This window comes from Ahaetulla prasina, chromosome 1 (genome assembly GCF_028640845.1).
Source record: "Ahaetulla prasina isolate Xishuangbanna chromosome 1, ASM2864084v1, whole genome shotgun sequence".
Taxonomy (NCBI): domain Eukaryota; kingdom Metazoa; phylum Chordata; class Lepidosauria; order Squamata; family Colubridae; genus Ahaetulla; species Ahaetulla prasina.
This window is the reverse complement of record NC_080539.1, coordinates 133,522,948-133,550,907: the sequence shown is the minus strand read 5'-3', so window position 1 is coordinate 133,550,907 and position 27,960 is coordinate 133,522,948. Positions and strand designations below refer to the sequence as shown.

The following is a 27,960-nucleotide window of genomic DNA, read 5'->3' as shown; positions in this document are numbered from 1 at the left end:
AGAAAAGGCGCTTGGTCCTCCCGAAAGCATTTGGAAGACCGTCTCTTTAATCGCCCTTACGGAGAGGGGGTTGAATCAGGTCGTCGGGATTTTCGTCAGCCCTGCCTGTTTCTCGCCTATTTTCCTTTGAAACCTGGCTGCCCTTCCCTCTTCACCACTGGAAGCTTTCAAGAGAAGACTGGACTGCCATCTGTCAGAAATGGTGTAGGGTTGCCTGCTTGGGCCGGGGGGGTTGGGCTAGATGACCTACGAGGTCCCTTTCAACTCTTATAATTCTGTTGCTTCTTTCTCTCGCCGCCCAGTTTTCGCACTCGGGGCGACCCCGATTCTCCGCTTCTCCTGCAGCCCACCGAGTTTGACTCAAGAGCCGCTGGGATCGTGCTGAAGGCAGCGGGTCAAGAGCGGGGCCGCCTCTTAACCTACTCGGGACCTTTCGTTTCGTTTCCATAACTCATCCGCTCGACCCCAACATAACTTTAGCGCTGCTCACGTCCCTCGTGGACGGATCTTACCCGCCTCACTTCACTCATCAATCGAATCACCCGATCCCCTCTTCGTCGATCATATTTCTCCCGGTTTGGTAAATAGTGATACGCTATGAAAAACACGCAAAAAACAGTTCGCCCCCATTTGTTGAATGTTTCATTAGTAATTAAAAGTACACGTTGTAGTTCTATAACCACAAGAGCTGTAAGATTTGTACATTTTTAATACGTAGTTTAATTTTGAAAGCAAAATATTGTTTGGAATAGTCTTTAATAAAGTCATCTTTATTTCACTAAAAGGGTGTAAATTCTTTCCCTTGAAAAACATAAAGACAAAGATGGGAAAATACTTCGTTTTAGTTGGATTATGAGTTTTGCATTGGAGTCTCTGGTATTTAAATAGTTGAATTTAGCTATTCACTATTACTAAGTATTAACTGAAATGGGCTCATAAAGCTTCATAATTTATAACTACAGTAGCATATATGCTGATAGGCAATTTTCTGGAGCTTACTAAAGATTGAAGTATGAAGAAAAATGCAGTAAAATTTTCAAAAAATCTGGTAGAATAGTTTGTTGTCTTACTTTAATAATGTGGACATAGCATATGCATCAAAAATAATCACTTGGTCAAATCAGAGAAATTTCTATTGTTTTATTAAATGATGAAAGATTTAATTATACCTATTTCAGCCCTTTTACCTGCTTCTCACAAATCACTTACAGAATGAGCTTCATCAAACTCAGTGGAATTTACTTGCAATCAAGTTAAAGCTTGCCGGACTATGCTTTTTCTCCATGAGGTAATACAGTATTTCTTCACAACTATACAGCATCTGTGAGGTATGGGTTTAACTCAGGTACTCGGACATAGGGCACTTTGTCTTGTGTGCCTAACCATTGCACACAAATGTCATAGAAACTTTCCCCGTACTATATCTTCATGACATGGCTTTTTTCTTCTTTGCACCTGCCAGATGCCCCTCTGGGAAGGCCCTAAGCTGTTTCATTTTTAAAGCATGGTTGTCCCATTTCCAACATGACTTTTCAGTGAATATCATCTGGCTCACTTCCCTGACCATTTGTTGATTCAGTCGAGGGTTGGGATCCATCTAGCTTTTTTTTAGTCTGCTGTATGCATGCCCTCCCACCTGAGGTCATTGGACATTGCCCTCTATAGCTATTTTAGCTTGGTCTGCAAGAGATACCAGATGCCTGGCTGTCAGAGGCAATCTCCTCATCTCACTGGGGCACCTCTTTTTAAAAGCCTATGTTTGGAAGTAAGCTGACTGACCAGCCAAAGGGACTGCAGGAAAGAGCCCACTCCACCTAGTACTCCCCACTTCAGTGGCTGCTGCTGTGTCTCCTCTTAAATGGGCATTTTGATAAGTGGCTAAACTTGCCTTTCTAATCATCTGTCTAAACTCAACCCACCTCACATTCATGAGAGTAATCTAGGGCTTTTTTACCCTCTGCTGGTAATAAATAAAGACAATAGCAATACTACTGTATGCCAGAATAGGAATGGACAATGAGGGCAAAACAGTTTATGCCTCTCCATTTTTTACTAGAGCAGGGACTGGTAGATGGCACTTTGAGAAGGGCCTGTAGACTTTCTTTTGTTAATTTTAAAGATGAACTTCTTTATTTTTCTTAGAGGAGAGAGATTACTGCTGTAGAATAAAAGAGGCATGTGTAACTGTACAGGTCTGTAATGGATAAAATTCACTGTTTCACAAAAACCATCACATTCATATAACATCTGTCTCACACTGCACACCTATAGCTATACTGCATTTTTGGGTTTAACAGACCTTTTGATGGCAAAAAAATAACATAACCAGAAAACAGTAGTACAGTAAACTATTTTTTAAATATGCCTACCTTGTGCAGTGGTGGGTTTCAAATTTTTTTACTGGGCGTGGCTTGGTGGGTGTGGCTTGGTGGGCGTGGCAGGGAAAGGATACTGTAAAATCTCCATTCCCTCCCCATTCCAGGAGAAGGTTACTGCAAAACCCCCTTTTCTTCCCGATCAGCTGGGACTCGGGAGGCAGAGAATAGATGGGGGTGGGACCAGTCAGAGGTGGTATTTACCAGTTCTCCGAACTACTCAAAATTTCTGCTACCGGATCTTCAGAATTGGTCAGAACCTGCTAAAACCCACCTCTGCTCATGCAGATGGAAATTTCTGTCTGGCAAGAATAAGAATACGGTATTTCCTAACTATGGAAAATTATCTGAGTTGATATCTATATACAGAACATAATGTGTGAAGGCTATGTGAAGATACGCTGCAATCCTCTACAGGCTTTCCTAGTGGGAAATGGAATGTATCACAGAGAACTAAACAGAGGTTACCTCTGACGAAATGGCATTGTACTCTTACTTTAGTGTAACGTTGGCAGAAAAATAGATGAGTCTGTTAGTAGAACCTCAGATTATCTACAGTAAATTGGCAAGGATTTATCATTCCCACCCAAAAAATAGCCAAATCTAAAGTATATTAATTACATTAAATTAGTATCTGCAGAGAACCAAGCTTGGCTAACTAGGAGGATACTTTAGTATGAATTACATTTACTGTAGCTATTTTACAAATTCCTAGTTATCAGATTTGTTTCTAAATACATATTTTTTTCACCAGGGTATGGTTGTTGGAATTTCTAAACAAATTTCACATGTGTAAAATGAATCACTCTGGCCACAGCAGATAACATCGTGATTTAAATGGATATATGTAACTAATATATATTTTGACTGCAAACTTTTTAAAAATAGTTGGAATTTGATGTTTCTCACTTAAATTATCTATAGCTAAAATGTTAGCATGAATAGAAGAATGTAAAAAATGTTTACAGGTTTAAAGATTCTTAAGGTGCACTGTTCCAAATTGAGTCAGAATATTTTCTGACTGCCTCCTGCTCAGTATTTGTATTCCTCTGAGATAATGTTGGTTTTATTGAATATTAACATTTAAAAAAATTATATGTTTAGCCAATTGCCCCTCTTGAACAAAAATTGTTCAAGTGATTTTTATTTAAAAGGATAATGGTATTAATAAATATTTCAATTCAATTTGCCTTTATCATATTTCCTGCTAACAATGCCAAAATCTTTCTACATACCGGTACTTACCTAACAGTAAGATTCCTTAACATTATTTTCTCATTTCATTACACTCTGCAGTGCTCATAATCTGAATGAGTGTGATTCTTTACAATAAAATCAATTTATGCTTTTACCTGAGGTATTTTTACAAGACAGGTGAAACAGATGAAGACTTAACAAACTGGATTGCAGTTAATTTACACCAGTTAAGTTAAAATGAACTAAGAGACGACTTCCGGTATCCGGCGGCAACGGACATCTGGAGGTGCCTCTCCTGCCTCCAGTGTCCGAATCCGGCCGCCTCCGAGGCCCTTAGGGGCCAGGTGTTCCGAAAAGGACACCTGCCGCACGGACGGCTCGCCAGGGGTCTCCCAGCCGACATACAGGACTGGGGGGACCGATGCTGGCGCGTCCTAGGCTCGGAGGGGTTCGGAGGCCTCAGGCCGCGGCCATTATTTTGGTCGTCGCCTGGGCGCTGTGCCCGTGACACCGGGCTTTGGATTTATAATTGCAGCAGCCTGGTGGCGAACAGGAACGGAGAAGAATTGAGGAAGGAGAAGGAAGGAGATATCGGCAATGTGAGTGGAGTGCTCCGGTGCGGGGGTTTCTCTCCCTGCGACTGGAAGGAGCACGAATCACTTTGGAGAGAGGAGAACTTAAAATAACAAGATTACCGGTTTTGTGGAGCTCTGGAGAGAAGAGGTGATGGAGAAATTTAGGAGGGAGGTTTGAGGCCCCTCCTCTGGGGAACAATGGTGGCGCCCAGCTTCCGCCTTCACTATGAGAATCTTGATGACATCACTTCCTTCGGCTTCCTGGTTGACTAACTGTACTCTGGACTCGTTGCTCCTGTGAGTGCCCCTGGTGGATCCGGAGGAAATTACAAGGATACTGTGCTTGCCTGAGGATTTTAAAAATTTTTAAATGGCAAAGGTCAGAGACCAACTGCTGGAGAAATGGAGAGAATTTTGGAAAAGTTATCTAATATGGACAAGAAACTGGATGAAATAAGAGCAGAAATTGTGACTATCCAAAAGGATTTAAAGGACACTCAACAAGTCTCAGCAGAAAACAAGCAGAAAGTGGAAGGTCTGGAGGAGAGATGCGGGCAGTGCAGAAAAGAGAGGAGACGACAGGCAATGCTGTGCTTGGACTACAGATGGATAAAATGTCTTATTTCCTTAGGTTTCAAAATCTGGAAGAAGTGGACCAAGAAGACTTGAGAGATGTTGTGACTAAACTGTTGGGAGAATTTCTTGGGAGAGGTGTTGACTTTATGAATTGGGATGTGGATCGAGCTTATAGAGTTAATTCAAAATATGCACGCACGCATGCAGTTCCTAGAGAGGTTCATGTCAAATTTGTGAGAAGAGAGACGAGAGATGAAATTCTTAGAAAACATAGGAGTGGGGCACTGACTTATAGGGGCAGGAGATAGCCATTCTGAGGCAGATTCCCAGACAGGTACGTGAAATGAGAAAGAAATATTACTTTTGTCAAGCAAATTGTACCAGAAGGAGTAGGCTTCAGATGGCTGATGCCAGAGGATTGATGATTTTCCGGGAGGGCATTACGAAAAAATTAGTACAATTGCGGAGGCTGCGGCCTACGTGGAGGAACACAAAGCCCTCCTGGAATTAGATGACCCAGGAGTTGAAGAAGGGAGGTTATAGACCATGGGAGGAGGCGGCTGCCGCTGTTGCGCCCTGAGTTGGGTCAGGCTGAACCCAGAGTTCTGAGATCCAAAACTAGGAAGTGACAATGATATTTGGTATTGTGTTGGTTTTCCTTATTCTCCTTTGTATGATATTCTGATTATTCTTGACCCTTCTTTATTGCGTATGTAAGATTGATAAACTTAGCTACTTCGTATCACCTGCTTGCCATATGGCTGTTGTATGTGTTTAAAATTTTGAGTAAAATTCTTATCTTGTATAAGAAAAATGAAAATTTACCATACCTGATATGTATTTGTATAAACCTTTTTTGACCAATAAAAACTTTTTGGATAAAAAAAAAAAAAAAAAAGTTAAAATGAACTAAGATATAACTCAGGTAAAAGCATTTATAAAAATACCTCAGGTAAAAGCATAAATTTCTAACTTCTTTTAGTGTTATAAGTGATCACACAGAAGTAATTCCAGGGCATCATCCTCTGAAGTATAACTTAACTCAGCTAATGATTTAGTGAATACACAAATCCATATAAATTTGATCCCAGTCTCTTTAAGTTAAAACAGCACCTGTAACAAACTGGATGACAATGAAGTCCATTTAAATCAGACTAATAGGCTGAAAATTTAATTAAGTTATAATAAACTATGTTTTGGCTGTCATGTTTTGAAACAATTTTTTGAAAGAGTCTTCAAAATGCAGAGTATAATCTAAACATACTACAGGTAGTCCCTGACTTACAGCCATTTGTTTGGTGACTGTTTGAAACTCCAAGGGCATTGAAAAAAGTGACTTATGACACATTTTTCACATTTACGACTATTGCAGCATCCCCACGTGATCAGAATTCAGTCACTTGGCAACTGGCATTTATTTATGACAGTTGCAGTGTCCTAGGCTCGTGTGATCACCTTTTTTGACCTTCTGACAAGCAAAGTCAATGGGGAAGGTAGGTTATACTATGTTACTAACTTAACAACTGCAGCAATTCATTTAACAACTATGGCAAGAAAGGTTGTAAAACACAGCAAAACTAACTTACGAACTGTCTTGCTTAGCAACAGAAGTATTGGGCTCAGTTAAGGACATAAATCAAGGACTACTTGAACATTAATCCAAATTCAAGTAAATCAGGGGTAGCGATGATAAAAGTTTATACAATGCTATACAATGGAATGTAGCAGCAAATTCTCCTCTTCTAGCAAGATGCAACTCCAAGTTCTGTCATGCCAGCTTGTGTTGCTACACGGCAGCCAAGAAGCTGCCAAAAGGGCCCAAAAAAGGCCAGGTGGTGTCTGCAACTGCATGATCAAAGCTTTTTATGCACATGTGATGCATGCAAAAAGGGGCAGGTTTCAATTGCACTGCTGCTGGCACAATCTGGATTTTTTAAAATCTCTACCGATGCTGCATGGCAATAGCTAAACTTCAAGAAAAAACGAAAATATTTTTAATGTATCTATTTCTGTCTCTGTGTCTATCCTATATGCAAAAAAGACAAACTACATAGCATAGTTCCTGTTATATCAGAATTGATAATGATAATGTAGTACTTGTGAAGTTGGTTTCTTTTTTCTTCTTTTGCCTTGTTTTGCTTACCTTCTTGCTTTTGAGTCAGTTTTTGACTCCCGGTGACTACCTGAACTAGTCCCTGCAGTTTTCTTGGCAAGGTTTTTCAGAAGTGATTTGTCATTGTTTGCTTCCTTGGGCTAAGAGAAGAGTGACTGGCCCAAAGCTCTGACTTCCTAAACTCTGGCAGTTCCTATGAAGAAAGACCCTGTGGAATCTGGACTCAAAATCTCCTTTTCTTCTCAGCCTGTCCTGGTGAGGTTGCTAAAAAGTGCAATTTATTACTTCTTGGAGTGTCAGTAATTGTTTTTACTATATTTTCCTTCAGAAAAAAAAGATCCAAAGTTACTTCCTTTAAACTTAATAGACTGTGAGTCAACCTTGGAATTAAAAAAGGCATAATCAGAGAAAAGTCTCAACAATCTGAAACAAAATTGGATAGAGGGAATAGTATACCTGAATGATGCTTGTGTTTAATTGCTTTTTATAAAACTTTTTATGAGACACGGAATGAGTTAGGATGTTGGACACATGCCAGTTTTTTTTCTTCCTAACACCCAGGGATTTTGCACAAAATTCCCTCCTCAAATCTAAATTTTATCTTCTAATCTAGGAATAGCAAGATGTACCCATTGGGCACCCCGTGTCTCTGGAGAATTCTCTCTGCCCCCTCCACAAATCACTTTGCTTTTCAGAGGAGACTGATTTATATTGAAGAGAATTCAGTGCCTCTCTGTCCATAGATGCACGTTGATACAGGGATAACATTTTGTCTGCTGTTTGAAAGATTTAAGGTTGTAATCTTACGCAGTTTTACTCAATGGACAGTGCTTGGAAATATGATGTTTGTATTCAGATACAGACATGTAGACAGACAGATATTTTATTTCACTTTATTAGCCTCCTCTGAAACACTGTTACGGCAGATTTGGGCTCTCTTGGCTCGTGTGTGTGTGTGTGAATAAACTTCTTCAGAATTTACACCAACTAGTATAATAAGCAAAAATGTCACATTCTGCTACCCTATCATGTTAGCTACACAATTTTCATAATATAAATGTTTCATATTCCCCACTATGATATTTACAGCTACATCTGAAATAAGGGATATTGTGCTTTTAACTAGTGCTGAACATTAACATTAACATTATCAAGTACAGTTTTCTTTATGACTACATCTCCAGGCTGAGACAGGATTTACCAGTTGAATTTCTGCTGGTTGTGCAACTCTTAGAGGCACACAGCTTTTAGCAGGAGAAGAAAAGCTGGAAAGTAGATAGATAATGCCGGCAAGTAGAAAGATTGTGAAACTTCCTACTGTCACATGATGGGTGCAAAATCTTTATTCTGCACTTCCAAGAGCTCTCAGTGGCATACAAACTTTCCAGGCACAAACATTATGGTCACTGTACTGACGAGTTTGCTCCCCTGTTCAAGATACTTTCAAAGCCCCAAATGGCTTGTTTTCCACATATTTTCAGGGTCACTTTTCCAAGCATGTTTCAACCCACCCATTGAGAAAGGATGCTGAATGCTCCACATGAAAATAGGCAGTTTGGGGCTTGATGATGCCCCTCTGTGGTTGCCCCAATGATGCCCCTTGTTGATGCTCCTCTATGGTTGTCCCTTGCCTCCTGAAGTGTAAGGGCCCTAACTTTCTGGTCTTCAAGAATGTACTTAATTAAGCTCCATGTATTTCCTCAGGCGTTTGTGCTTTTATGGCCTCATAATTATTTCTTAAATGTTCATTTTGGTTTTTATTTTATTATATTCTTACAATCCACCTTGAGTCACGTGAAGTTAGCAGTACACAAATATAGGTGAATAAACGCACATCAATAGTAATGGAAAGAAATAAAACTACTGACAGTTTGTGGCAAGGAATGTCTTCTGGAAGGAATATACAGTTTAAATGCTATCTTCAAAGAAATGCTGGTATGTGATGCATTATTTTTGAAGATTAAAGGATGCTAAAAGAAAAAAATATTAAGACATCCTGAAATGGACATAGGCAAGTGCTTTACAAATGAAGGCAATATATTTATTATGGAAAATATTTTGAAAATATATTAGTAATACTTTCCATTTTATTTATTTATTAATTTTATAATTTTTATATCCCTCCACAATCTGAAGACTGGGCAGCATACATCAGTCTGAACCTATAAAGCTGCATGTAACGTTTAGTAGATTCATTGACCCATCCCAAAATGGATGATGACATTAAACAGAGTTAAAAATGCCACCATATTGCTAAGAATACATTTTGTTCTTGCTAAGACCTGGACAAGTTCCAAACCTAAGCAAGTTTTTATACTTTTAATATTTGTGCAGCAAAGAGAGACTTATTCCATTTTTCCTTTGGCTATCATAATACAGTGACCATCTGTTGTTTACTGTGGCTTGGTAATTAATTCTTTAGTGGTACAGGTGTGATTTATAAATACTAGACAAACCATGCTGTAAACTCAAATTGTAACTGACACCGTCATTTTATGCTTGTCTTGATGCTCACCTTTCCCCCAAGCTTTCTTTGTAGTTTCCTCCTTGCTTCTTATAGTGAAATTATTTCATGCTGTCATTTTTCATCTCACTGGAATGTTTTGGAATTATTAGAATTCCACAACTTTTTCCTGTAAGATAGAACATTCATTGATGGGGGAGGGAGTGGGGGAAGGGCTCCATGCTGCAGGCAATCCAGATGCAGCTCTCTCTGGATTGTTCCAGAGGCAGCCCACGAGTTGAGCTTTATGTGGTGATTCCTTTTAAATCCCTCTCTTTGTTTCCTCCCTCTGCCAGGAACAGAAGTGCTAAACAAAGTAACTTGCTTGTATGGTACATTAGGGACAAAGCACTTAATAGCACTGTGGCTTAATCGTGAATCAGCTCAAAGGCTACCAGTTAGTCTTCTGGGTGCAACTGAGCTTACAGTTATGGACCCTCTACAGGAAAAGTTGCATACCTTAACTCTAAAAAAAAGGAAAAAAAATCTGTCTCACAAAAAAAAAGTGTATAAAGCAGGGGTGAAATCTAGCAGGTTCTGACAGGTTCTGGAGAATCGGTAGTGGAAATTTTGAGTAGTTTGGAGAACCAGCAAATGCCACCTCTGGCTGGCCCCAGAGTGGGGTGGGAATGGGGATTTTGCAACATCCTTCCCCCGGATTGGGGTGGGAATGGGGATTTTGCAGTATCCTTCCCCTGCCACACCAACCAAGCCACGCCATGCCCACCATGCCCACAGAACCAGTAGTAAAAAAATTGGATTTCACCACTGGTATAAAGTTTTTAGGAACAATATAACTTGCCTTTCTGTGAAATACTTACAGATAGTCTTTTAGCCGTCTTTCACAGTTGAAACCAGTCCTTGAAGTTATGACCGTTGCAGGTCTGCAAAGCAAAGGTAAGCTGAAATAAGATCATAAGCAGTTACAATTCTTTCAAGTGAGTACTTGGCTTAACAACTAAGTTACTGATTGTAACTGTCACAATTGCAGTAGTTAAACAAGGACTACATTTGCATATTCCAGGAAGGCACAAAAATATTAACATTCATTGCTGTCAACTTGCCTACACTTTGAAATCAAAACTGTTGGCCCTTTAATACCAATATAAAGCAACTTCTCCAATGGTTCCATACCTCCAGAATCTGTTGCTATCTGGGACCTTTCAGGCTTAAAGCAAACAAGATCTGAAGACATATTTGGTCCATCTAGCCATTTCTTCTTTTCAATTTCATTGGGTATGCGAGAGGACAGGCTACCTACAAAATGACCAGCCCCTGTGCTGTTGTTGTCCTGTCCCTTTCAGTCCTCTCACAGCCAGTACAGCAATTGTTGGCTATGAAAGCTGATCGGAGAGGCAGCTGGGTGTGGTGGTGGTGGTGTATGGGGGAGGGGGGAAAGGAGGTATGTGTGTTCCTGAAGCAGCCTAAAGTAGATACTGTTCTCCAGCGGTAGGACTCATAAACAGTAGTAGTAGTTGGAGGAGGCATAGAAGTGAAAGAGTGGAGTAGTGAGTACTAGCCTCTGTGTGTTTGTGTTGCCATTACCTGTTGATAGTGTTTAGAGCCCACTAACTTATGTATATATGACAAGTGTTGGAAAACAAAAAGGTTGGGGTAGCCAAAAAACTGTGGAATATCTAAAAGATGGAAAACTAATAAGTGGGCAACGGCTCAAAGTGGCTTAAACTCAATGAAAAGGAAACTAGCTTTGGCTAAAAAAAAAGGAGGGGGGGGCCCTGCAAATCAAAGGAGTTTGGGCCTTGCAGAGTCCAGACTTTGCAGAAATTAGCCAGTATCCTACCTGCTGAAACTAGACTTCTTACCAGAGCTTATGCCAAACATGGAAAAGACAGAAGGGACAGATTCTTCCTTTGAAAAGGTTACTACTTTGGTGGAGGCAGGTGTCTGTCTATGGTAAAGTCAAAGCAAAAGGTAGACCAGACTGAAATGGAGCTAGGCACCGATATTTGGGCCAGTATAATTGGGAGTTGATAAGACTGCAGCAAGAGGAAAGGCTGAGATTAATTAAAAAAGAGGAAGAGGAGCAACTTTGAAGGGAGAAAGGAAAGATTGGCTGGAATGGCAAAGAGAGGCAAGAGTTTAGGGGCCTGATAGACCTATTTAAAGGAATATTCACTAGAAGGAGTACATTCAACTCTAAAGTTTTCAGAATGTGTAGAGGTGGAGACATTTAAATTACCAAGGAGTCAGAGGAAAAACAAGAAATAGAAGCCTATTGTTGTGGTCCACCGGCATCCTACAGAGCTGGCAGCAGAGTTGGACAGTGAGGAGGCTGAGGAGGAACATGGGCCAGTCCTGGAATCTGGGGAAGGCTCAGACGCAGGCTCTGCGTTGGAGGCAGAGATGGGGCCAGGGCCATCTGGGAGTTATGTGCTGACTCCGGAGCCTCCAGTCTGATGTCAGCGAGGCAGAGGAACAGGGGGAGCCTGTTCCCAGTGCGCGCATGCGCAGAGCTGCTAAAAAGCAAGAATAGTTAAGATAAAAGGGGCAACTCAGGAGTAAGGCTTGGGAGATGATTGGCCCCTCCCATAAGAAATAAAGGAGGAGCAAAGGCACGTGAGCCTTTGCCGGAAGCAACTTTGTTCATACTGGTCTGTTTAAATTCTGAAGCTCTGTTTGGACTCTGTGCTCCATGTAGCCTTGCAAAGCGAATTGCCAATTAGGTCTTTGGCAGCGTGTCAAGGGAGATAAAGGTGGGTGCTTATCAGCCTTATCCTGAAGGACTGTGGCATACTTTTGTCGGACTCTTTACAGACTATTTGTGACTTATCACGGGCTGTGAATGAACAGAATTCACAGCCATTGAAATAAAGAGGGTTTTTGCAACTAATTGTGTGCTTTTTACTGTGTCAGGAAGCCTATGTTAGAACATCTATTTTACTAGTTCAAAAAAGCAGCTAACTCTTGTAAGTGGCCTGAAAATGAATGGGTGGTCTAATCCAGTCCCATGTTTAATGGGAAAGGCTTTGAGAGTAGTAGTTTTTCAGTGAGAAAAATAGTGGATTACTGTCACGTGAAAAAGATAATCCTCTACAGACAGGTTGTCATCCCTTACATCTATAGGCAAAGGTTGAGGAGCTACACCTATGACAAACATGAAGGGATGTGTGAATTGTGAGCAGCATTGGAAGACTAGGTAACATGAAAGAAGCAAAGGAAAAGTGGTAGAGGAAGTAATTTCAGAACTGATTCTACATGTACTCCTTACCAAATTGAGGTTTTGGGTGCAAAAATATAGAATGGAACAGAAGCAGGAAAGGAAGGAACCTGGGATTATTTTAGCCTTCCTGATTTAATACAAATAAAATGTCCTTGAACGGAGAAGTGGGAAAGAGTAGTAGTAGCTTTGAGTGCTTGTGTGTGTTGCCTAGGGATTTGTGTTGTTGTATTGGTTCTCTGGGGTTTTGGAGCCCACTGACTTGGGTATATATAAAAGAATCCATGACTCTATTTTAATGCTTCCTGGCTGTTTTAACTGCCAGGATTTAAGGAATTCCCCACACTTCTGTGGTGCTGGCTTCAATTTTTTTTACAATATTGTTGAGTTTGTTATTGTAGGTAGCTTTGGAAGGCTAAACACAAGCTTTTATAAATTTATAAATTTAAATAAATTTAAATTTATATGTTGCCCATTTTACTAAATATTATAAACATGCTGAAGCAGCTCATTTTCAGAATAAAACAGATGGATAAACAAATTAACATGACAAAAAGATTCTACACTGTTGGACCAAGTAACATTCTCAGACCAATGGGGGAATATGTAATCAAAGAATACAAAGAATAAAGTAAACTTACAGCCAATTTGCAAAGGAAAAAAATCAACAGAACCAGTCATATGAATAACATCACCTTAGCTGGAGATGATCTGTTGCAATGCATTTGAATGATGTCCTGATAGTTGTACTCCATGCAAGTTGAAAATGCCTCTATGACTTATTTCTTGAGCAGGCACAAATTGGCAATGTTGATAAGCTTATTTTCTCTTTTTAAAATGGTTATTTACAAAGGATAACAAAAAGTGTGGGTTGTAGACCATTTCTTGCCCACGAAACTCCATCTATTGACTTGTAGAAGCAAGATTAGCCTTTCCTAATGGTGTCCTCCAGGTGATGACCACCCTCTTCATCATCTCCCAAGGCTATGCTACAAAGAATTAGGACAACTAAAGTCCATGTTATGAGGAGGCATGAGATATGAGGAAAGGCTGAATGAGATAAAGGATTGTAAATATTCTGTACTATAAAGATTCCAAAAGCTGGGATCCTTAAAAGTGAGAAAATTCCCACCTCATTACTAATGGCTGTAGTGTAATTACTAACTCAGCAAAAAGTACCAGCCTCACTGCCAATATTGGTAATTATTCTAAAACAATAATAAGTTATTACTAAAATATTTCAATGACTTTGCAAATCTAAGGTAGAAAAGCAGCAACTGCCACTTCTTAGAAATGAAATCAAGTAGGTTCTCTGAAATGATTTACAACAAAATCATGTGTGATATTTTGCTTTGGAAAGGCCAGAACGCAGCAGTGTGTATCTTGTGTCAGGTTTATGTTAGTTTTGGAAAGCTTCGTGAGATCTTTTTTCATCTTTAAAAATATTGTACTTTTCATAATACTTGAATCTTGACAATTGAAGTACATGGTTTCAGTCTCAAGCTTTATAGTCTACTACATCATTTAAACTCACAATGTCACACAAAGGAAGCCTGTACAATTATCCCTTGTTTTGGATATTATTTCAGTTTTGATTTTCATTATATAATTGTGTGGATAGTTACTCATTATTAAATTTGATTAGTTAATCCTACAATATTCTGTATATAGTCTAAGTTATCTACCATTCCTAATATTTTTTCTCTAACTAGTTAAGAGTTCCTAATATTTCTAGATTTCTTAGAATAGGTGCAAGGAAGTCTCCTCCTAATGCACTAATCTCAAAAACACAGTTTAAGAGAACTGTTTCGATGAAAAAGGTGTGATACACCTGCTATATAGATGTTCTTGATGATATAATACAAATTGACGTAATGCTTATTGCAGTATAGATTGGTACAAGTGAGGTATTAATAGTAGTCTAAAAGTTTTTAATGTACATGGGCACATCAAATATCTGAAGAGAGCCTGAGTGATTGGCTATTTGTTCACCCTCAATTACAATTAAGCATCTTTGCTGCCCACAACTATTAGTCTGCTTCGGTGATCTTTATTTGAATAAAGGGGGTTACTTTTCAATTCTAATACAGGAATTGAAGTAAGAATGAGATGAAAGTGAAATGCCATGCTTTCAAACTTTTTTCTGACAGAAAACAGCTGAGGATATGGGCTTCTGTTCCTGAATCATCAGGGTGTGGCTTCCTTGATTTGTGGAAACTTCATAATAGATTTATTGGGAAACATGTACATTTTAAAAGAACATTTAATTTCCACTTGTTTAAATTAATACGACATGAAAAATACAAGTAAAATAGTAACAATTCTAACAAACTTCACTCTTGAGGCAACACAAACATTCTGCATTTCATTTTATACATTATCCATTCATTACAACTTACTGCATTTTAATAATCACTCATATTCCATTGATTTTATAAATAAATATTTAAAAAGTAGATAACATAGATTAAAATATGGCACATCTTCATATATTTACCAAATGAAAGTCTGTTGGATTAGATCCCAGTTTAATACAAAAATCAGCATATTAAAAATGTAAAATGTCTTTACAATTCCAGGAAAGGAACTCTGTTAGTTTAACTGAGATCCCCATAAAAGGCATTCAGAGTGATGTAATTGTAATGCTTTGTCATTCTCTCCAGAATTCCTTTAGTTCCTATGTATATGGTAACCATTGAGTGCCCAGTTTTGCACCTCTCCACTGCTGAACAATGCAAAGAAAATAGCTCCAAATAAGTTAAGGGCAGAAGCAATATAAAACACATTCCGCCATTCTTCTATAGTGTTCTGGTAAAAGAGGAATAAAAAGGATGAATCAGTACAGCACGATGATGCTTAAGAGTGAGAAAAATGCTTTTCATTAAGATATTCAGACTCTTGCAAGTCTTTTATCTTTTTTATTCTTAATCTCATTAAACAATTCTTTTTCAAAATTAGATGTAATTAATCTGGTTAACAGCTCAGCAATTTACAACTTAATAAGGGGAAGGAGATTTATAGTTTAAAGATTATTACACTTATTACAATTATTACAATTCACTAATATTTGGTATTTGTGCCAGACTATTGTATCTAAGTAAAATTATCCACACTTGTAACTTCCCTCCAAAGAGCTCCATTGTTCTCTTTCCCATTGTTTTATTTCATCAACCTTGAGAGTTGAATTAAAGAGGAATAAAGTATGTTGGTCAAGATTACCCAGTGAACTGCATGGCTGAATGAAAATTCAGCTTTGATACAGGCATCTAAGGCAATCTGAAATAGTGTCAAAATGATCACAGGTTCATACTGACATCATGACACGAGCTCCACTCTTGCATACGTATGGCCTATACTTTCTTGCTGTTAAATAAACGGACAGTTTTCATAAACTATAATTTATGTGATATCCCTCCATCCTGCCTCCATTGTAGATATCAATGAAAGTGGGGGCCTTCTGGCTTCTTTTGGGGCCATTCTACTGTGAAAGGATTTTAAAAACTCTAATCTAAAAAAAAAGGCTGCCCACCTTCCATGAGAAAAGTAGACTAGTCAGTTTGGCCAAGATTAAAACTGTAGTTTGAAAAGGAATCCTAGAAATGAGTTTGAGCAAAGCACAGAAAAATGGTAAGCTTAAATATGAATTACTAGTGAATACAGCTGAGAAGAACCAAGAAAAACCTACAAATGGTGACTAAAGAAAGAAAGGAACTTGGTAAAAATTAGATTGGGGAAAAACTACACACACAATTGAATACTTTAGGCTAACCCTTCAATGCGTTGCTTGTAAGTTTCCAGTAATTCATAACTGGAATAATAAAATTCATAAAGAATCATGTGAATATTGATATGGCTAAGGCATTTTAATTCTCATTGTTAAATAAAAATGCAACGCTACTTCACCACTATACAGCAGAAGTTTTAGCCAGGAAATTTGCTTCCACCTACTGCAAGGTCTTTGTTAACAAACTAACTACAGCAGTTGCACTATGTAAATTAGAACTTTCTAAGCACATGGACAAAAAGAGCTAGGACTAATTAACAATCATTTTAATTCCATGTTAGGTTATGGCTACTGTTTTGACTTAGGCAGATTCTACTCAATCTTGCTAAACTGCAACTTCAGGCATAATTAAATAGGAAGGAATTAAATAGGAAGAAGAAAACGCGAATGTGAAGATTCAATCATTTCTCTTAGAAAAAAAGTGTAGATACCACACTCCCAACTCTTGTTCAGACACAAGCACCAAATTCAGTTTATTGACTTAGATACCACTACAATGTATGGAAATGGAAAATAAGAATTCAGTTAAGATTTAAATGAGCTCATATTAGAAAGTACCATTTATTTCTGATTTAAAGCACTGTTTTAGAAACCTGGAAAAGTGATACTTGAAAGTTACAGATTTATTTGTGCAAAACAAGGAAATGTGGAATTTGGCATATTTTGTCCAATTAAGCAAAAGGACAAAAGAGCTGTAATTATAATTTTATATTATGTGGTTTTTATTTTATACATAAGCTACAATTGAAGTTAGAACTTTAACCCTAGTTTCTAAAGATGCTTAATAATACATACTAAAATGTAACTGACATTCCTCCAGTATTATATTGAAAAATAAAGTTTTTTGAAGCTGCTTAGTCAGTTACAAACTTCTAGCTATATGGCCTTTTTAACGAAACGACGAAACATTATTGTGAATATATAGAAACATTCTTCAGAGGTCTGGCCTATATATATATTTTAAAATTAATTGTTGAATTCATGTTTCCTTTCTTATGCTATGCTATCTCCTGATTATAGACTATCCTAATTTTATTTTACATTTACTTAATTTGTTTGCTGACTTTGGGAGTTACTTTACACTGTTTTGTGAGAAGAAGAATTTTAAAAGAAGAGATTTGTATTGGGAAATCTCAGAACAAAATTTCTTTGCTAAAAGATATATTTTTACAGAGTTCTATCAATAAATAGAATATTAAGGGAAAATAAATAATTGGCTGTATTTATTCATTAATATGTAATTTAAGACACAAACCAGTATTTTCCTGAAAGTAGACAGATTCATGTTTTTTTTTTTTTTAAGTAATAAAGTGCAATTTAACAGTGGCCATTCCTGGAATATATTTCCAACTTCTCAGCTGGCCTACAATTTTAGGATTTTGTGATGAATTCTTATCAAGTACAAATCAGGTCTCTAATGCTCAGCTTTTTGATATCAGCAAGGGAATACAGTTATTATTCAATTAAGAATGGTACATGAGACTTTTTTTTACATTTCTAAAATTAAAATAAGTGTGACTTACACTATGAGTCAGAGCCTTAGCAACCAGTGGTCCTACCATTCCGGGAATAGTACCAAATGAATTTGTGATTCCAAGGAGGATGCCAGCATAGCTAAATTAATAGGAGAAAACAAGGATTAGTCCTTGGAACTTTCCAGTTCTCAATTTTGAAATTCTTTTCCTGCCTCTTCAGAACCAGATTAAATTATATGTGCACTTCCACAACAGAGGAATTTTCTCAACAGCAGTCCAAGTATTTTGGCATCCAAAGCCTCCTGAGAGATTGAAACGGGAGACGAGAAAGAATTTCACACATGATTCATCCACTTGTCTGCACAGGATTAGAAACGCTTCTCATGTGTCCAAGCTTCTTACGATATTAGCATGGGGATTCCCACTGCAAATTAAATGGTTTCCCTCCAACTTCATTTCAGCTCAGACTTGACAGCTAAGACAAACTATACTTTCCAACAGCATTGTTATTTAATAAATACAAATTTGCAGGATGCATACCATAAATACTTATGGTATGCATCCTGCAAATGTTAAGCACAAAGTCTATTTCAAAACAGCTTAGTGTAGCATTTCCCCCCCAGAAAAAGGTAAGATCTTCCACCCATTAAGAAATGTCTTATTTGTATAATGTCTACAACTGGCCCCTTTCAACAACCATGCCATTTACAAGAGAATCTCCATACACACACAAAAATTGTTCTTCGAGGAAAATATATGAGATAAAGGGTTGTCAGTCAATATAAATTACTGTGTATTGGTATCTGAATGTAGCTGGTGTCTTTTAGATAATCTTGTACAATATATATATTCTTTCAGAAATATGAGATATATTTAAGGTGTGGGATCTATGAGATAAATAAAATTTTATAACTAGCTATTAGCATTGTAATAGAACATAATGGGGAAATTATAATTTATAACTAATTTAATTAATTAATTTAAAACAGCCAATCAATTGCATGTATTAGAAGAAATATGATTTAGGAAAGCTTATGACATAATATATTTCTTAAAGGTGCCACAAGAATCTGTATTGTTTTTGTTGCAATGGATTAACAAGAATTTAAACATTAAATTTTGATGTGGTTATTGCTTGAAGTTATATTTGAAATGACTGCAGAAGATTTATTTATCAAATGTAATTGCCACTCTCCAAAAAGTTAAAAAAAAAGAAGTCCAGTGTTTTAGGGAATTGAATGGCATATGATCCCATGTGTGTGTGTGTGTAGTGAGGGAAGCAAAACAGCAAACACCCTCCCTCCCAAACACACAAAACCCAAATGGATTAGAGGAGCATTTGATGATCCAGGAAGATGCTATCATTAATGAGGACTGTGACAAGTGGAAAGGAGGAGGACTAACAGCTGTACACATCTGTTTGTCCACCAGCTCCAGATGGCCGTAGTGGTAAGGGAAACTATGGTAACATCTGGCAACTATGGAAGTTTGGAGGAACCATGTTGGGGAGAGAATACTTTCCATTCATAACAAAGAAATATTTTTCCACAACTTTTGTTTCTCTATATTTTTTTCATTCACTTTGACAACAAAGAACTCTTCCCAATGGAGCTTTCAATGGCATATTTATAAAACCTGGCCACTCCAAAATCTGTCTTATATAGCAACATGGTGGGCGGTGGTTTTCTGACCAATACAAGGGAGCCAATTGCAAACTATCCAGTAATTATCACCTGAGAACTTATTAAGAAAGTTTCTTCTGATTGAGGATACCGGAAATGGAGCCCAAGATTTGCTTTTTAAGTTTGGTTTTGACAAGTGTTTTGGGTTCTCTCCATTCTAGCTAGGAGAAGCCATGATTAACATGGCACAACATGCCAAAAATGGGAGCAGCGCTGGGAACATTTGTAGAGAAACTAGCTTTTGTCACATGCACTGTAATACCTACTTTTAGTATTTCAAAATTATTTTGAAAGAGTTCTGATGTTATCTTCTATTTGTCACTCTTCCCTAGTCTTCTCCATTTATCTTTATTCTTAATGGAAAAAACCAACAAAAATATTAAGGATGAAAATATTTTTTTCTTTCATCAGTAAGAAATGTCTACTAGGAAGGAATCTATAGTTGTCCTCTGATATTTGTACCGGTTTTGGAGAACATGCCCAATGTTAATGACAATAAAAATTCAACTTGTGAGAACCTCTTAAGAAAGGAAGGACATGATTTGCAACAATCTACAATTTCTAAAATCATTCTTCATTGAATTATGTGCCTTATACATAGTATAATGAGATTATTTGTTTCAGGAAAGCTTAATTAACAGTTAAAAAAATCAACTAATGGTAAAAACCGTTTTAAAAAAACTTACGATGGTGCAATATCCAAATGGTTGATACTGTAACCTGACGTGGAAAACCCTCCAAGTGTTGTTGATATGGTTAAAAATACAACTGCCACTTCATAATTGCAACCAATAAATCCAGCCGCCATGAGGAATACTGCAGGCCCAACCATTCCTTAATTAAAACAAAAAATAGAAACTTTATAAAAGCACTTTCTATTCATTCTTTTTATGATGTTTTAGTGTAGTTTTGATTTTTGTTTATAGCTATAGCTTTCAGCTCTTGACCTGCAAAAGAGGATTGCTGAAGCGTAATTTCACCCTTCATCCCTAAATAGATAAAATTGTCTAAAATAGACAATAACTCAACAATACCATAGTATATTGTCAGGAAACAAGAATGATCATATATATTCCTTGGAATTTGTAAATAGAAGCAGGTGTATTCTCCTCTGATCCATCCAAGCTCAAAGAACACACTACAGTATTATCAGTACAAGAAATTCAATATGTTGGAGACATAGGGGATTAGTATTATATAGACATTTGGAAACAAAGACAGCAATATTTTAGAAGAAAGCAAGTAGAACTGTGGGCACACAAGATGTGGGTATTTGTAATTTGACAGCAGAACATATGTACTGTGTAGAAAGGCTGAACTCGTTATTTTTTCATAAATTCCCAGTAACTAGAATATATACCCTCCTGAAATCCTGGCATATCACCGTCAGCCTAATTCAACAGGCAGATCAATGATCCGGATAGAAGATAGCTTTCACAGGTAAGCTACTTTGACTTATGACTGGTCATTTAGCAACCATTCAAAGTTTTGGCGGACCTCCCCAGAGCTACTTATGAGCTAGTTTAGAACTTCCAAAGGCTAAGCCTCCTCTCCATAATCACATGATCACATTTTGGGTGCTTGGCAACTAGCTCATATTAATGGTTATCAATATTCCATGGTCACATGACCACAACTTACATTTTTTTTTTAAATCAGAATTTATTTCCAGGTTTTGGAAAAATCTACCCATTGTGGACAACGGATTTGTTTTAACGTCTACAACGTTTGCTTTATGACAGTTCCAAAAGTCATAAAATCGGATCCATGTGGTGATCTACTTAATATCCGGTACAATGTACAAACACAATTCCAGGCTCAATTATCGTTGTACATCAAGTAGTCTACCTATATAAGAATGCATCGCCAATTCAGTGGCATTTCACAGATGGTTCAATATATTAAATAGTAGAAATCTAACATTGTTACTGAAACATTCAAATTTATTCAAAATGATAGTGTTTGCTGGAGTAACATGAATGTTTTTTAATGGCTTGACTAAAATTACACTTATGCTTTCTACTAGCCATATTACAAAATGTGCATCAAAATTCCTGCTAGATTTTCTTGGAGGTTCAATTGCCTTTGTTGTCCATACAATTTAAAGAAATCAGCTGTTTTTTAATGCAAGCTAAAAGTATATTAATTTGTGTGCTCTATGTGATACTTTGTGATTGGCTGATTTTTACTATTTTGCTATGATAAACTAAAAAAATTAAATTAGAAAATATTGAGTGATTATCCTGCTTTCTATCGCCATCTAGTGTACAAAACAAACATTAAAATTCAGACCAGGGTATCCTGCCTTTCATTTTTTATAGCAAAATCCAACCTGTTGCTGCAGCTTTATTAAAATCAACATACTGAATCTATATTAAAAATCAATTGGGTCAGTAAAAAAAGAATACACAAAGTTATTAATAGTCTTTGTTGTGTTTACAGCTATTTATTTTAAGGCAAGGCAGCAAGCAAAGACTAATGTGGAAACAAAAAAAAATTGTGAATAAAAAGATACCAATTTCCTTAACTAGCAATCTCAAAATTAATGTATGCATTGTGATTTCAGTTTGTTTCAAGGTATTAAGTTATCAAAAGATTCAGAGGGAAGCAAGAGCATGGCAGCTGTTCTTTAAAACAAGCAAGTATGAGTAGAAGAAGCATACTGGTATGTCTAAGTAGTCCTAGACAAGATGCTTTTCTGAACTTCAGGAGAGCTAATTTCTAGTTAGTACTACAGAACCTACTTTGTATTATGCCATCAGATGGGCAAAAGTTTGAATTGGCATAAGGCAGCTTCTTATTATTTTGAGCAAAGTTATAACGCTAGCATGTTTTGCTCATGCTTTCCCTCACCACCCCCCCACCCAATGTTCCTAAAAATATCAGGGTGATCTTTATAATTGTTAGATGTTGAGAAGCACCAGCCTGGCAGGGAGGGAGCTCACACAGGGAATTAGCCCTTTTGCATGTGTGCAGTGACTCTAGGCTAAAACTACTCCTCCACCAGGTTTCTTAGAGCCTTATCTAAGTGTTCCCAAGTGTAGGCTGCCAGACTGGGGAAATTCCTCTATTACAGGTAGAACATAATAATTTAGGTTGGATTCTGCACATGTGGATCGGGTTGTTCACACCTAAAATAGATGTAATTACCATAGGGAAATCTTATCATATTTATATAAGATTCATATAGTCTTGTAGATTGTGACCTTCGCACATATGCAAGATATATTGAGTCAATCCAGGAAGGAGCAGGGCCCTGACCAACAGCTGTACTGTAATTGGAAAAGTCCATCTTTTGTAAGAAATGCCACAAATGGAAATGAATGAAGAAGAATATATATATATTTACATTCAAAAAATTAAAGGGTGGCATATCAAATGCTAAGTATTCTAAAATACCAAGTATTCTCAATGAGCTATAGGCTACATTACAAACAAATGCTTTTCTTACCTATTGCTGTAAATGTTTTGCGAACACAGACTGTCGACATATTTTTCTTTTCCCGTAAATAGTCCGCAAACTGACCACACACAATTATACAAACCCAGCAACCAAAATAAGGAAGTGCAGATAAGAATCCATTCTGTAGAGGGGAAAATGGTTGGGGATGGTTCTGTTATTAAAAATAGTTTGAACAATTCTTTGTCGGATCATAGATATGATTTATGATATAAGCATAAGTAATGTATCATATTTTTAGATATGATCAAACACACACACACGTACACACTTCTATAGAGAGGATCACAGATTTAAAAATAAGCACAAACAGAAACAATATATTAGTAAATAATGCAGGCAGGTGACCAGTCATTTATATACAACTTTTTGTGACTCTCTTGATACTGATCCATCTTCAGGTTACTTCATTCCTTCCAACCACCAAACAGATGTTTGACAAGATGAGAAAAACACAGGCCCTCTCTGGCTTCCTTCACTATAAAAGCTTTTGTATGTACATAATATTGATATGGAGTTCCCAGACAATTGTTGAAATTGCCTGATGTCTTTGAAAATAAAGGCATTACTTAAAAATTACTTAAACAAAGTAACTTTTTTAATGATAAACAATGGAAACACAAGTATAGTAATGAATTTTAAGTATGCGGCCAAGATGCAGCACCTGTTCCATTGGAGACCCATTATAAATGTAAGACAAAGCTTTTTTCATGATTCTGGATTAGAATGGATATTGCCATTGCCTCATTTGGTTTAGGTGTATTTTATTGGGAGGAAAATATTAGTTCAACAGCCCCTTTTAGATTTAAGGCACTGCAGTAAAAAAAAAGAAATTCCCCCCACTATGTAGACCAGGGGTGTCAAACTGCATCACGCATTGGCCACGCCCACCCCAGCTCCATGAATGGGAAAAACATCATGAAACATCACATGACGGCAATGCAACATGGCGAGTTTAACACCTATGATGTAGACTATATAAAAAGGGAAAAAAGGAAGCAAGATTCCAAAACTGAAGAATTTAAACTGGTCTGTCCTTTTACTATGTTTCTTCCCTTGTACTTATTAAGTATATAACCTTCTGAAGAAATGCAAGTATGCATTAGGCAATCTGTAGGAAGCCAATATTTTTCTCCATTTTTGTTCCTTTTAGGATAGTCCACCCAGAAGACATGATTACTTGTGAAAAGACCCCATTAACAGAATTCATAATGTCCATTTATTACGATAATTTCATAAAAGGAATTCTCCTGGAGTACACACACAGTAATTTAACTATAGCCATATCCTGGGAAGTTTATGTAATACTTTGGCTCTTACAAAAATCTGAACTATCTGTTTAATAGAAAGATGGACAGAAATGCAAGAATTGGGCCTAAGATTGGGAATCCAATTCTCATTCAGTCTAGATATTAACTGAATTACTTCAGAATAATTAATACAGTTATAAAGCCTCCTGGATCTAGGCTCATGGTTGTACCACTTTAGGATTAAAGTTAATCTTTGTAAAATTGGAATGCATAGAGTGGCTTACCTCCTGCACATCAAATCTCAAAATCTCCTTCATGTATGTAGGCAGCAGGGTAAGGAGAGTGTAGAATGTCCAATTATAAGAAAAGTGTGCAACAACAATGGCCCACAGTGGAACAGATTTCAACATGGCTTTCCAAGGCACAGATTTTTGGGTAGAAAGCTAAATGGAAAGAATACATTCAAAACCTTCAGATCTCAAGGAATTTAATTTTTAAAGAATCTGTTATTCAGCATTATGAAGGATTAATTCTGACATAAATTTTTGCACATAGATGCAATATTAAAAAAACTAGGCTATATGATCAGGTACTGTAGCTTACTGAATCTAGATCTCTTTCATTGGAGAATAGCTACCACCATTTCACTAGAGTTTGTTAGGCTGTATTAACTTAAAATGAAAATCATAGGTTTGATGAACTTGTTTTTGAAGGTGCATGGAACCCTTAGTAGTTCTTGTCTTTTATTTTTTTTAAAAATTAGCATGATTAAAAGCATATTTAAGGACTACTTTTCCCTTTTATATATACAGTGGATATTTATACTTTATATTGCAATTAATCAGGATGATAACTCTTTGTTGATGGTTCATACCTGTTGTGAAAGGGAAGAGAGAATATATTCTTTTTCAGCAGTGGAAATTGTCCTGTGAGTTTCAGGTGTATCACTAACAATACATATCCAGAAGAGGAACCACAACACACCTAAGGTACCTTAAAGTGAAAGAAAAAAGTGCTTGTGTTTAAGTTGAAGACTATGTCTATGGCTAGACTAACTAGAAATTATCTGCGTGTAAATGTAAGAGCCTTGTAACAATCCTTTGCAAGGAAAAAAAAAACCTTGAAAAGTTATGGTGCATTTCAACAGCATTGTTTTTGTGTGATGTTTACAAGTTTGTGTCAATGTGTCCCAGCTATATCAAAATCAATTGTTAGTGCATAATAGATAGTACTTAACATATTAACTTTAGATCTATTGGCTCCAGGAAGGCTAAGGTGTTAAATGTAAAATGATAGCAGCCGGGAGAGGAGAAACACACACACACACACATACATACAATGCTTAGAAAATAGTATTATTACATAAAGGCTGAATTATTGAGGAAAATACAAGCCCACATCCCACGACTGCTTGGAATCACCAAATTTCTTAACAATTTGCATTTTTGCATCTCCCTGACAGAAAAAATAAAATAAAATCACACAATCAAAATCTCCAGGAGTATGAAAAATAAAGCATCTGTAGAAGTATAATAGTTTATGTAGCTGCACTATTCTGGAATTAAACACAAAAAGCCTTAAACAAAGAATTATGTTTACAATGAGACTACTTACCAAATATATAGAATACATAACTCCAATCTACATAAAAGCATATTATACCAGACAAGGGAAGTGAGACAACTGTTCCTAGCTGTGCACCTACAAATGAAAAGATTTTTTTAAAGAATGCTGGCAGTATGTATCTTAGTAAACAAATTATTTATCAAGGGTGGCTAAAATAACAACTGAGTTAAGGATAACCTGGTTAAAAGCAAGGCCTGCATTACAGTGAGCCATGGCTATGAGTACCAAAAAAAACACAGGATGAGGGAAGGGAGGAAATTCATAGCCCTGCAACATCTTCTCACCCCTTACCCCTCTAGTTAACCATGGTCAAATTTAAAAATATTTATGAAATCTTACCTGCATATGAAATACTAAGGAGTTTACTGCGTTCTAATGGAGGAGCCCAATTAGACCACATTGCATGCATGGCTGGGAACGTTACACCCTGGAAAATATATATGTTTATAATGTATGTATGTATGTATGTATGTATGTATGTACATACTATATATGTGTAATATATATATATATATAAAAACAAGATAAACATTCAGTGATAAAATACAATATTTTGATGAAATGTTTTTTCCTTCCTGGGAAAGTACTGGTTATATTAGCATGAAGCCATTGTTTTCAGCAAGTGCACATAGCTAAAGAGCAATTAAGCAGAACTAAATTCATGCCCATCATAGACCTTCAGATGAAAATGTTTTGTGGACAGTTATGTTGATCGCTCAATTTTGCCAAGTTTTAGCCACCAAAATATTTCTTCTATCTAGACCGTAAATATTGATATGTAGTGAAGCATGATGTAATGTAATCAGGCAATGAAAGATTTTTTAATAAAAAAATAACCCTTATTCTTAAATTAAGTTAGACCCCAGTTAAAGTAATGCAGAATTTAAAATGAAAACAAGAAGCAATAATGTTTAAGATGCAAAAGCATCCAAAAATGCAAAGGGACAATCCATTTTAGGATCAGCTTCTAGGACATTTCTATGATCAGCTTCTAAGAAACTAGTCTCTCATTATTCACTAGGGTGAATATTATGGGCAGAGTCTATTCTTTTAATGGCTGTCAACTTTGGATGCCTCTCAAGACAACTAAACAATATTTTATTCTGGTCAACTCTTGAATGTTTTGCTCTGCTGATATTATTTTTAAAGATACTTCAGTGAGTAGATGTATGGCACTTTATTAAATTTTTATCCCTCCCATTTCCCCTGTAAGTTACTCTGGGCATAATTTACATCATGAATCTGATTTAATGACTAAACTGTTTTGTGTTCCAAAATATTGAGAACTGCCTTGAAAATGATTAACTGCGACAAAAAACAAAGTCCTCCATTAAATACTGTAAGGTATGGATGAAGCTGAAATTTGCTTTTGTGCCTTCACTTTGGGGATTTATGTTCTTGGCATTCTTTGCTCATCCTTCCCACGAATACCTTCTAGTAATATGAGGCAGCAGGACTGAATAGGGTTGGATTATTCAGGTACAGAACAGTATACTACTCTTCATATCTAAATTTTTTCACAAAGATTGTGCTTTACACACTTTGTCTTTACAAATACTACAGTTGTACTCACAACCCCCCCCCCACATTATTTTCATAATATGTTTCACATAATTTTCATGTGAACCTAGAAGAACTGACAGAAAAGGAACACTCAAATTCCAAATCTAAGTACAACATGCTGAAGTTCTGTGCTATGACAAGATTTAAGAGAGATACTCATGTCAGAAAAGAGGGGGGGGGGTGTCAATTAATGACTTGGGTGTTTCCTCTTCTTTCCCTCCGTTTTGCCGATATCAAATGAAAAACAAGAATTACCTCGCCTAGACCTTCCAAAACTCTGACTGCTATGAGGAACCCAGCTCCTAGATCTGCTGCTAACGGTGTGAACAAGGTGAAAACAGCAGTACCCAAGATGCCAAATCCCAGCAGCAGCTTTGCCCCAAATCGGCGTGCCAGATATCCCCCAGGAACCTGAGTAATGATGTAGCCATAGAAAAAGGACCCAAGAATCCAGCCTTGCATATCAGCATCCCAAGGATAGCTTTTTCCCTAAGAACAGAAAAGAGGAAGAGGCAATATTGTCTACATCATAAGAGCAAAAATAAAATAAAATATTGTGTTCTCCCACTCTTTAATGACACATGAGCCTTTGTGGAATTTGCT

At 36.9% G+C, this 27,960-nt stretch overlaps 1 protein-coding gene and 1 long non-coding RNA gene across 14 annotated transcripts in view; one reads left to right on the top strand and one right to left on the bottom strand.

Moving 5' to 3' along the window:
- Nucleotides 1-27,755, top strand: LOC131194830 (uncharacterized). Of its 9 annotated transcripts, none has more exons than XR_009154332.1 (5): nt 1-580; nt 1,212-1,288; nt 6,096-6,216; nt 20,803-20,898; nt 27,607-27,755. It is a non-coding gene; the product is annotated as an uncharacterized LOC131194830 (long non-coding RNA). The 9 variants fall into 9 exon arrangements; XR_009154333.1 differs by lacking the exon at nt 27,607-27,755 and adding an exon at nt 21,131-22,951; XR_009154331.1 differs by lacking the exon at nt 27,607-27,755 and adding an exon at nt 21,118-22,950.
- The window catches only part of SLC17A5 (solute carrier family 17 member 5), a 30,286-nt gene continuing 16,177 nt past the window's right edge, over nt 13,852-27,960 (bottom strand). For 2 of the 5 annotated variants that reach the window (XM_058176274.1, XM_058176268.1), the window contains exons 4-12: nt 27,613-27,846; nt 26,134-26,221; nt 25,783-25,869; nt 25,043-25,161; nt 24,453-24,611; nt 22,910-23,042; nt 20,145-20,292; nt 17,825-17,915; nt 13,860-15,325 (exon numbers count right to left, since the gene is read on the bottom strand). In XM_058176274.1, the coding sequence (XP_058032257.1) occupies nt 15,188-15,325; nt 17,825-17,915; nt 20,145-20,292; nt 22,910-23,042; nt 24,453-24,611; nt 25,043-25,161; nt 25,783-25,869; nt 26,134-26,221; nt 27,613-27,846 (1,197 nt within the window). In that variant the 3' untranslated portion in view covers nt 13,860-15,187. Of the gene's footprint in view, nt 15,326-17,824; nt 17,916-20,144; nt 20,293-22,909; nt 23,043-24,452; nt 24,612-25,042; nt 25,162-25,782; nt 25,870-26,133; nt 26,222-27,612; nt 27,847-27,960 lie in introns of all 5 variants that reach the window. The other 3 variants (XM_058176281.1, XM_058176288.1, XM_058176298.1) reach the window with 3 other exon arrangements.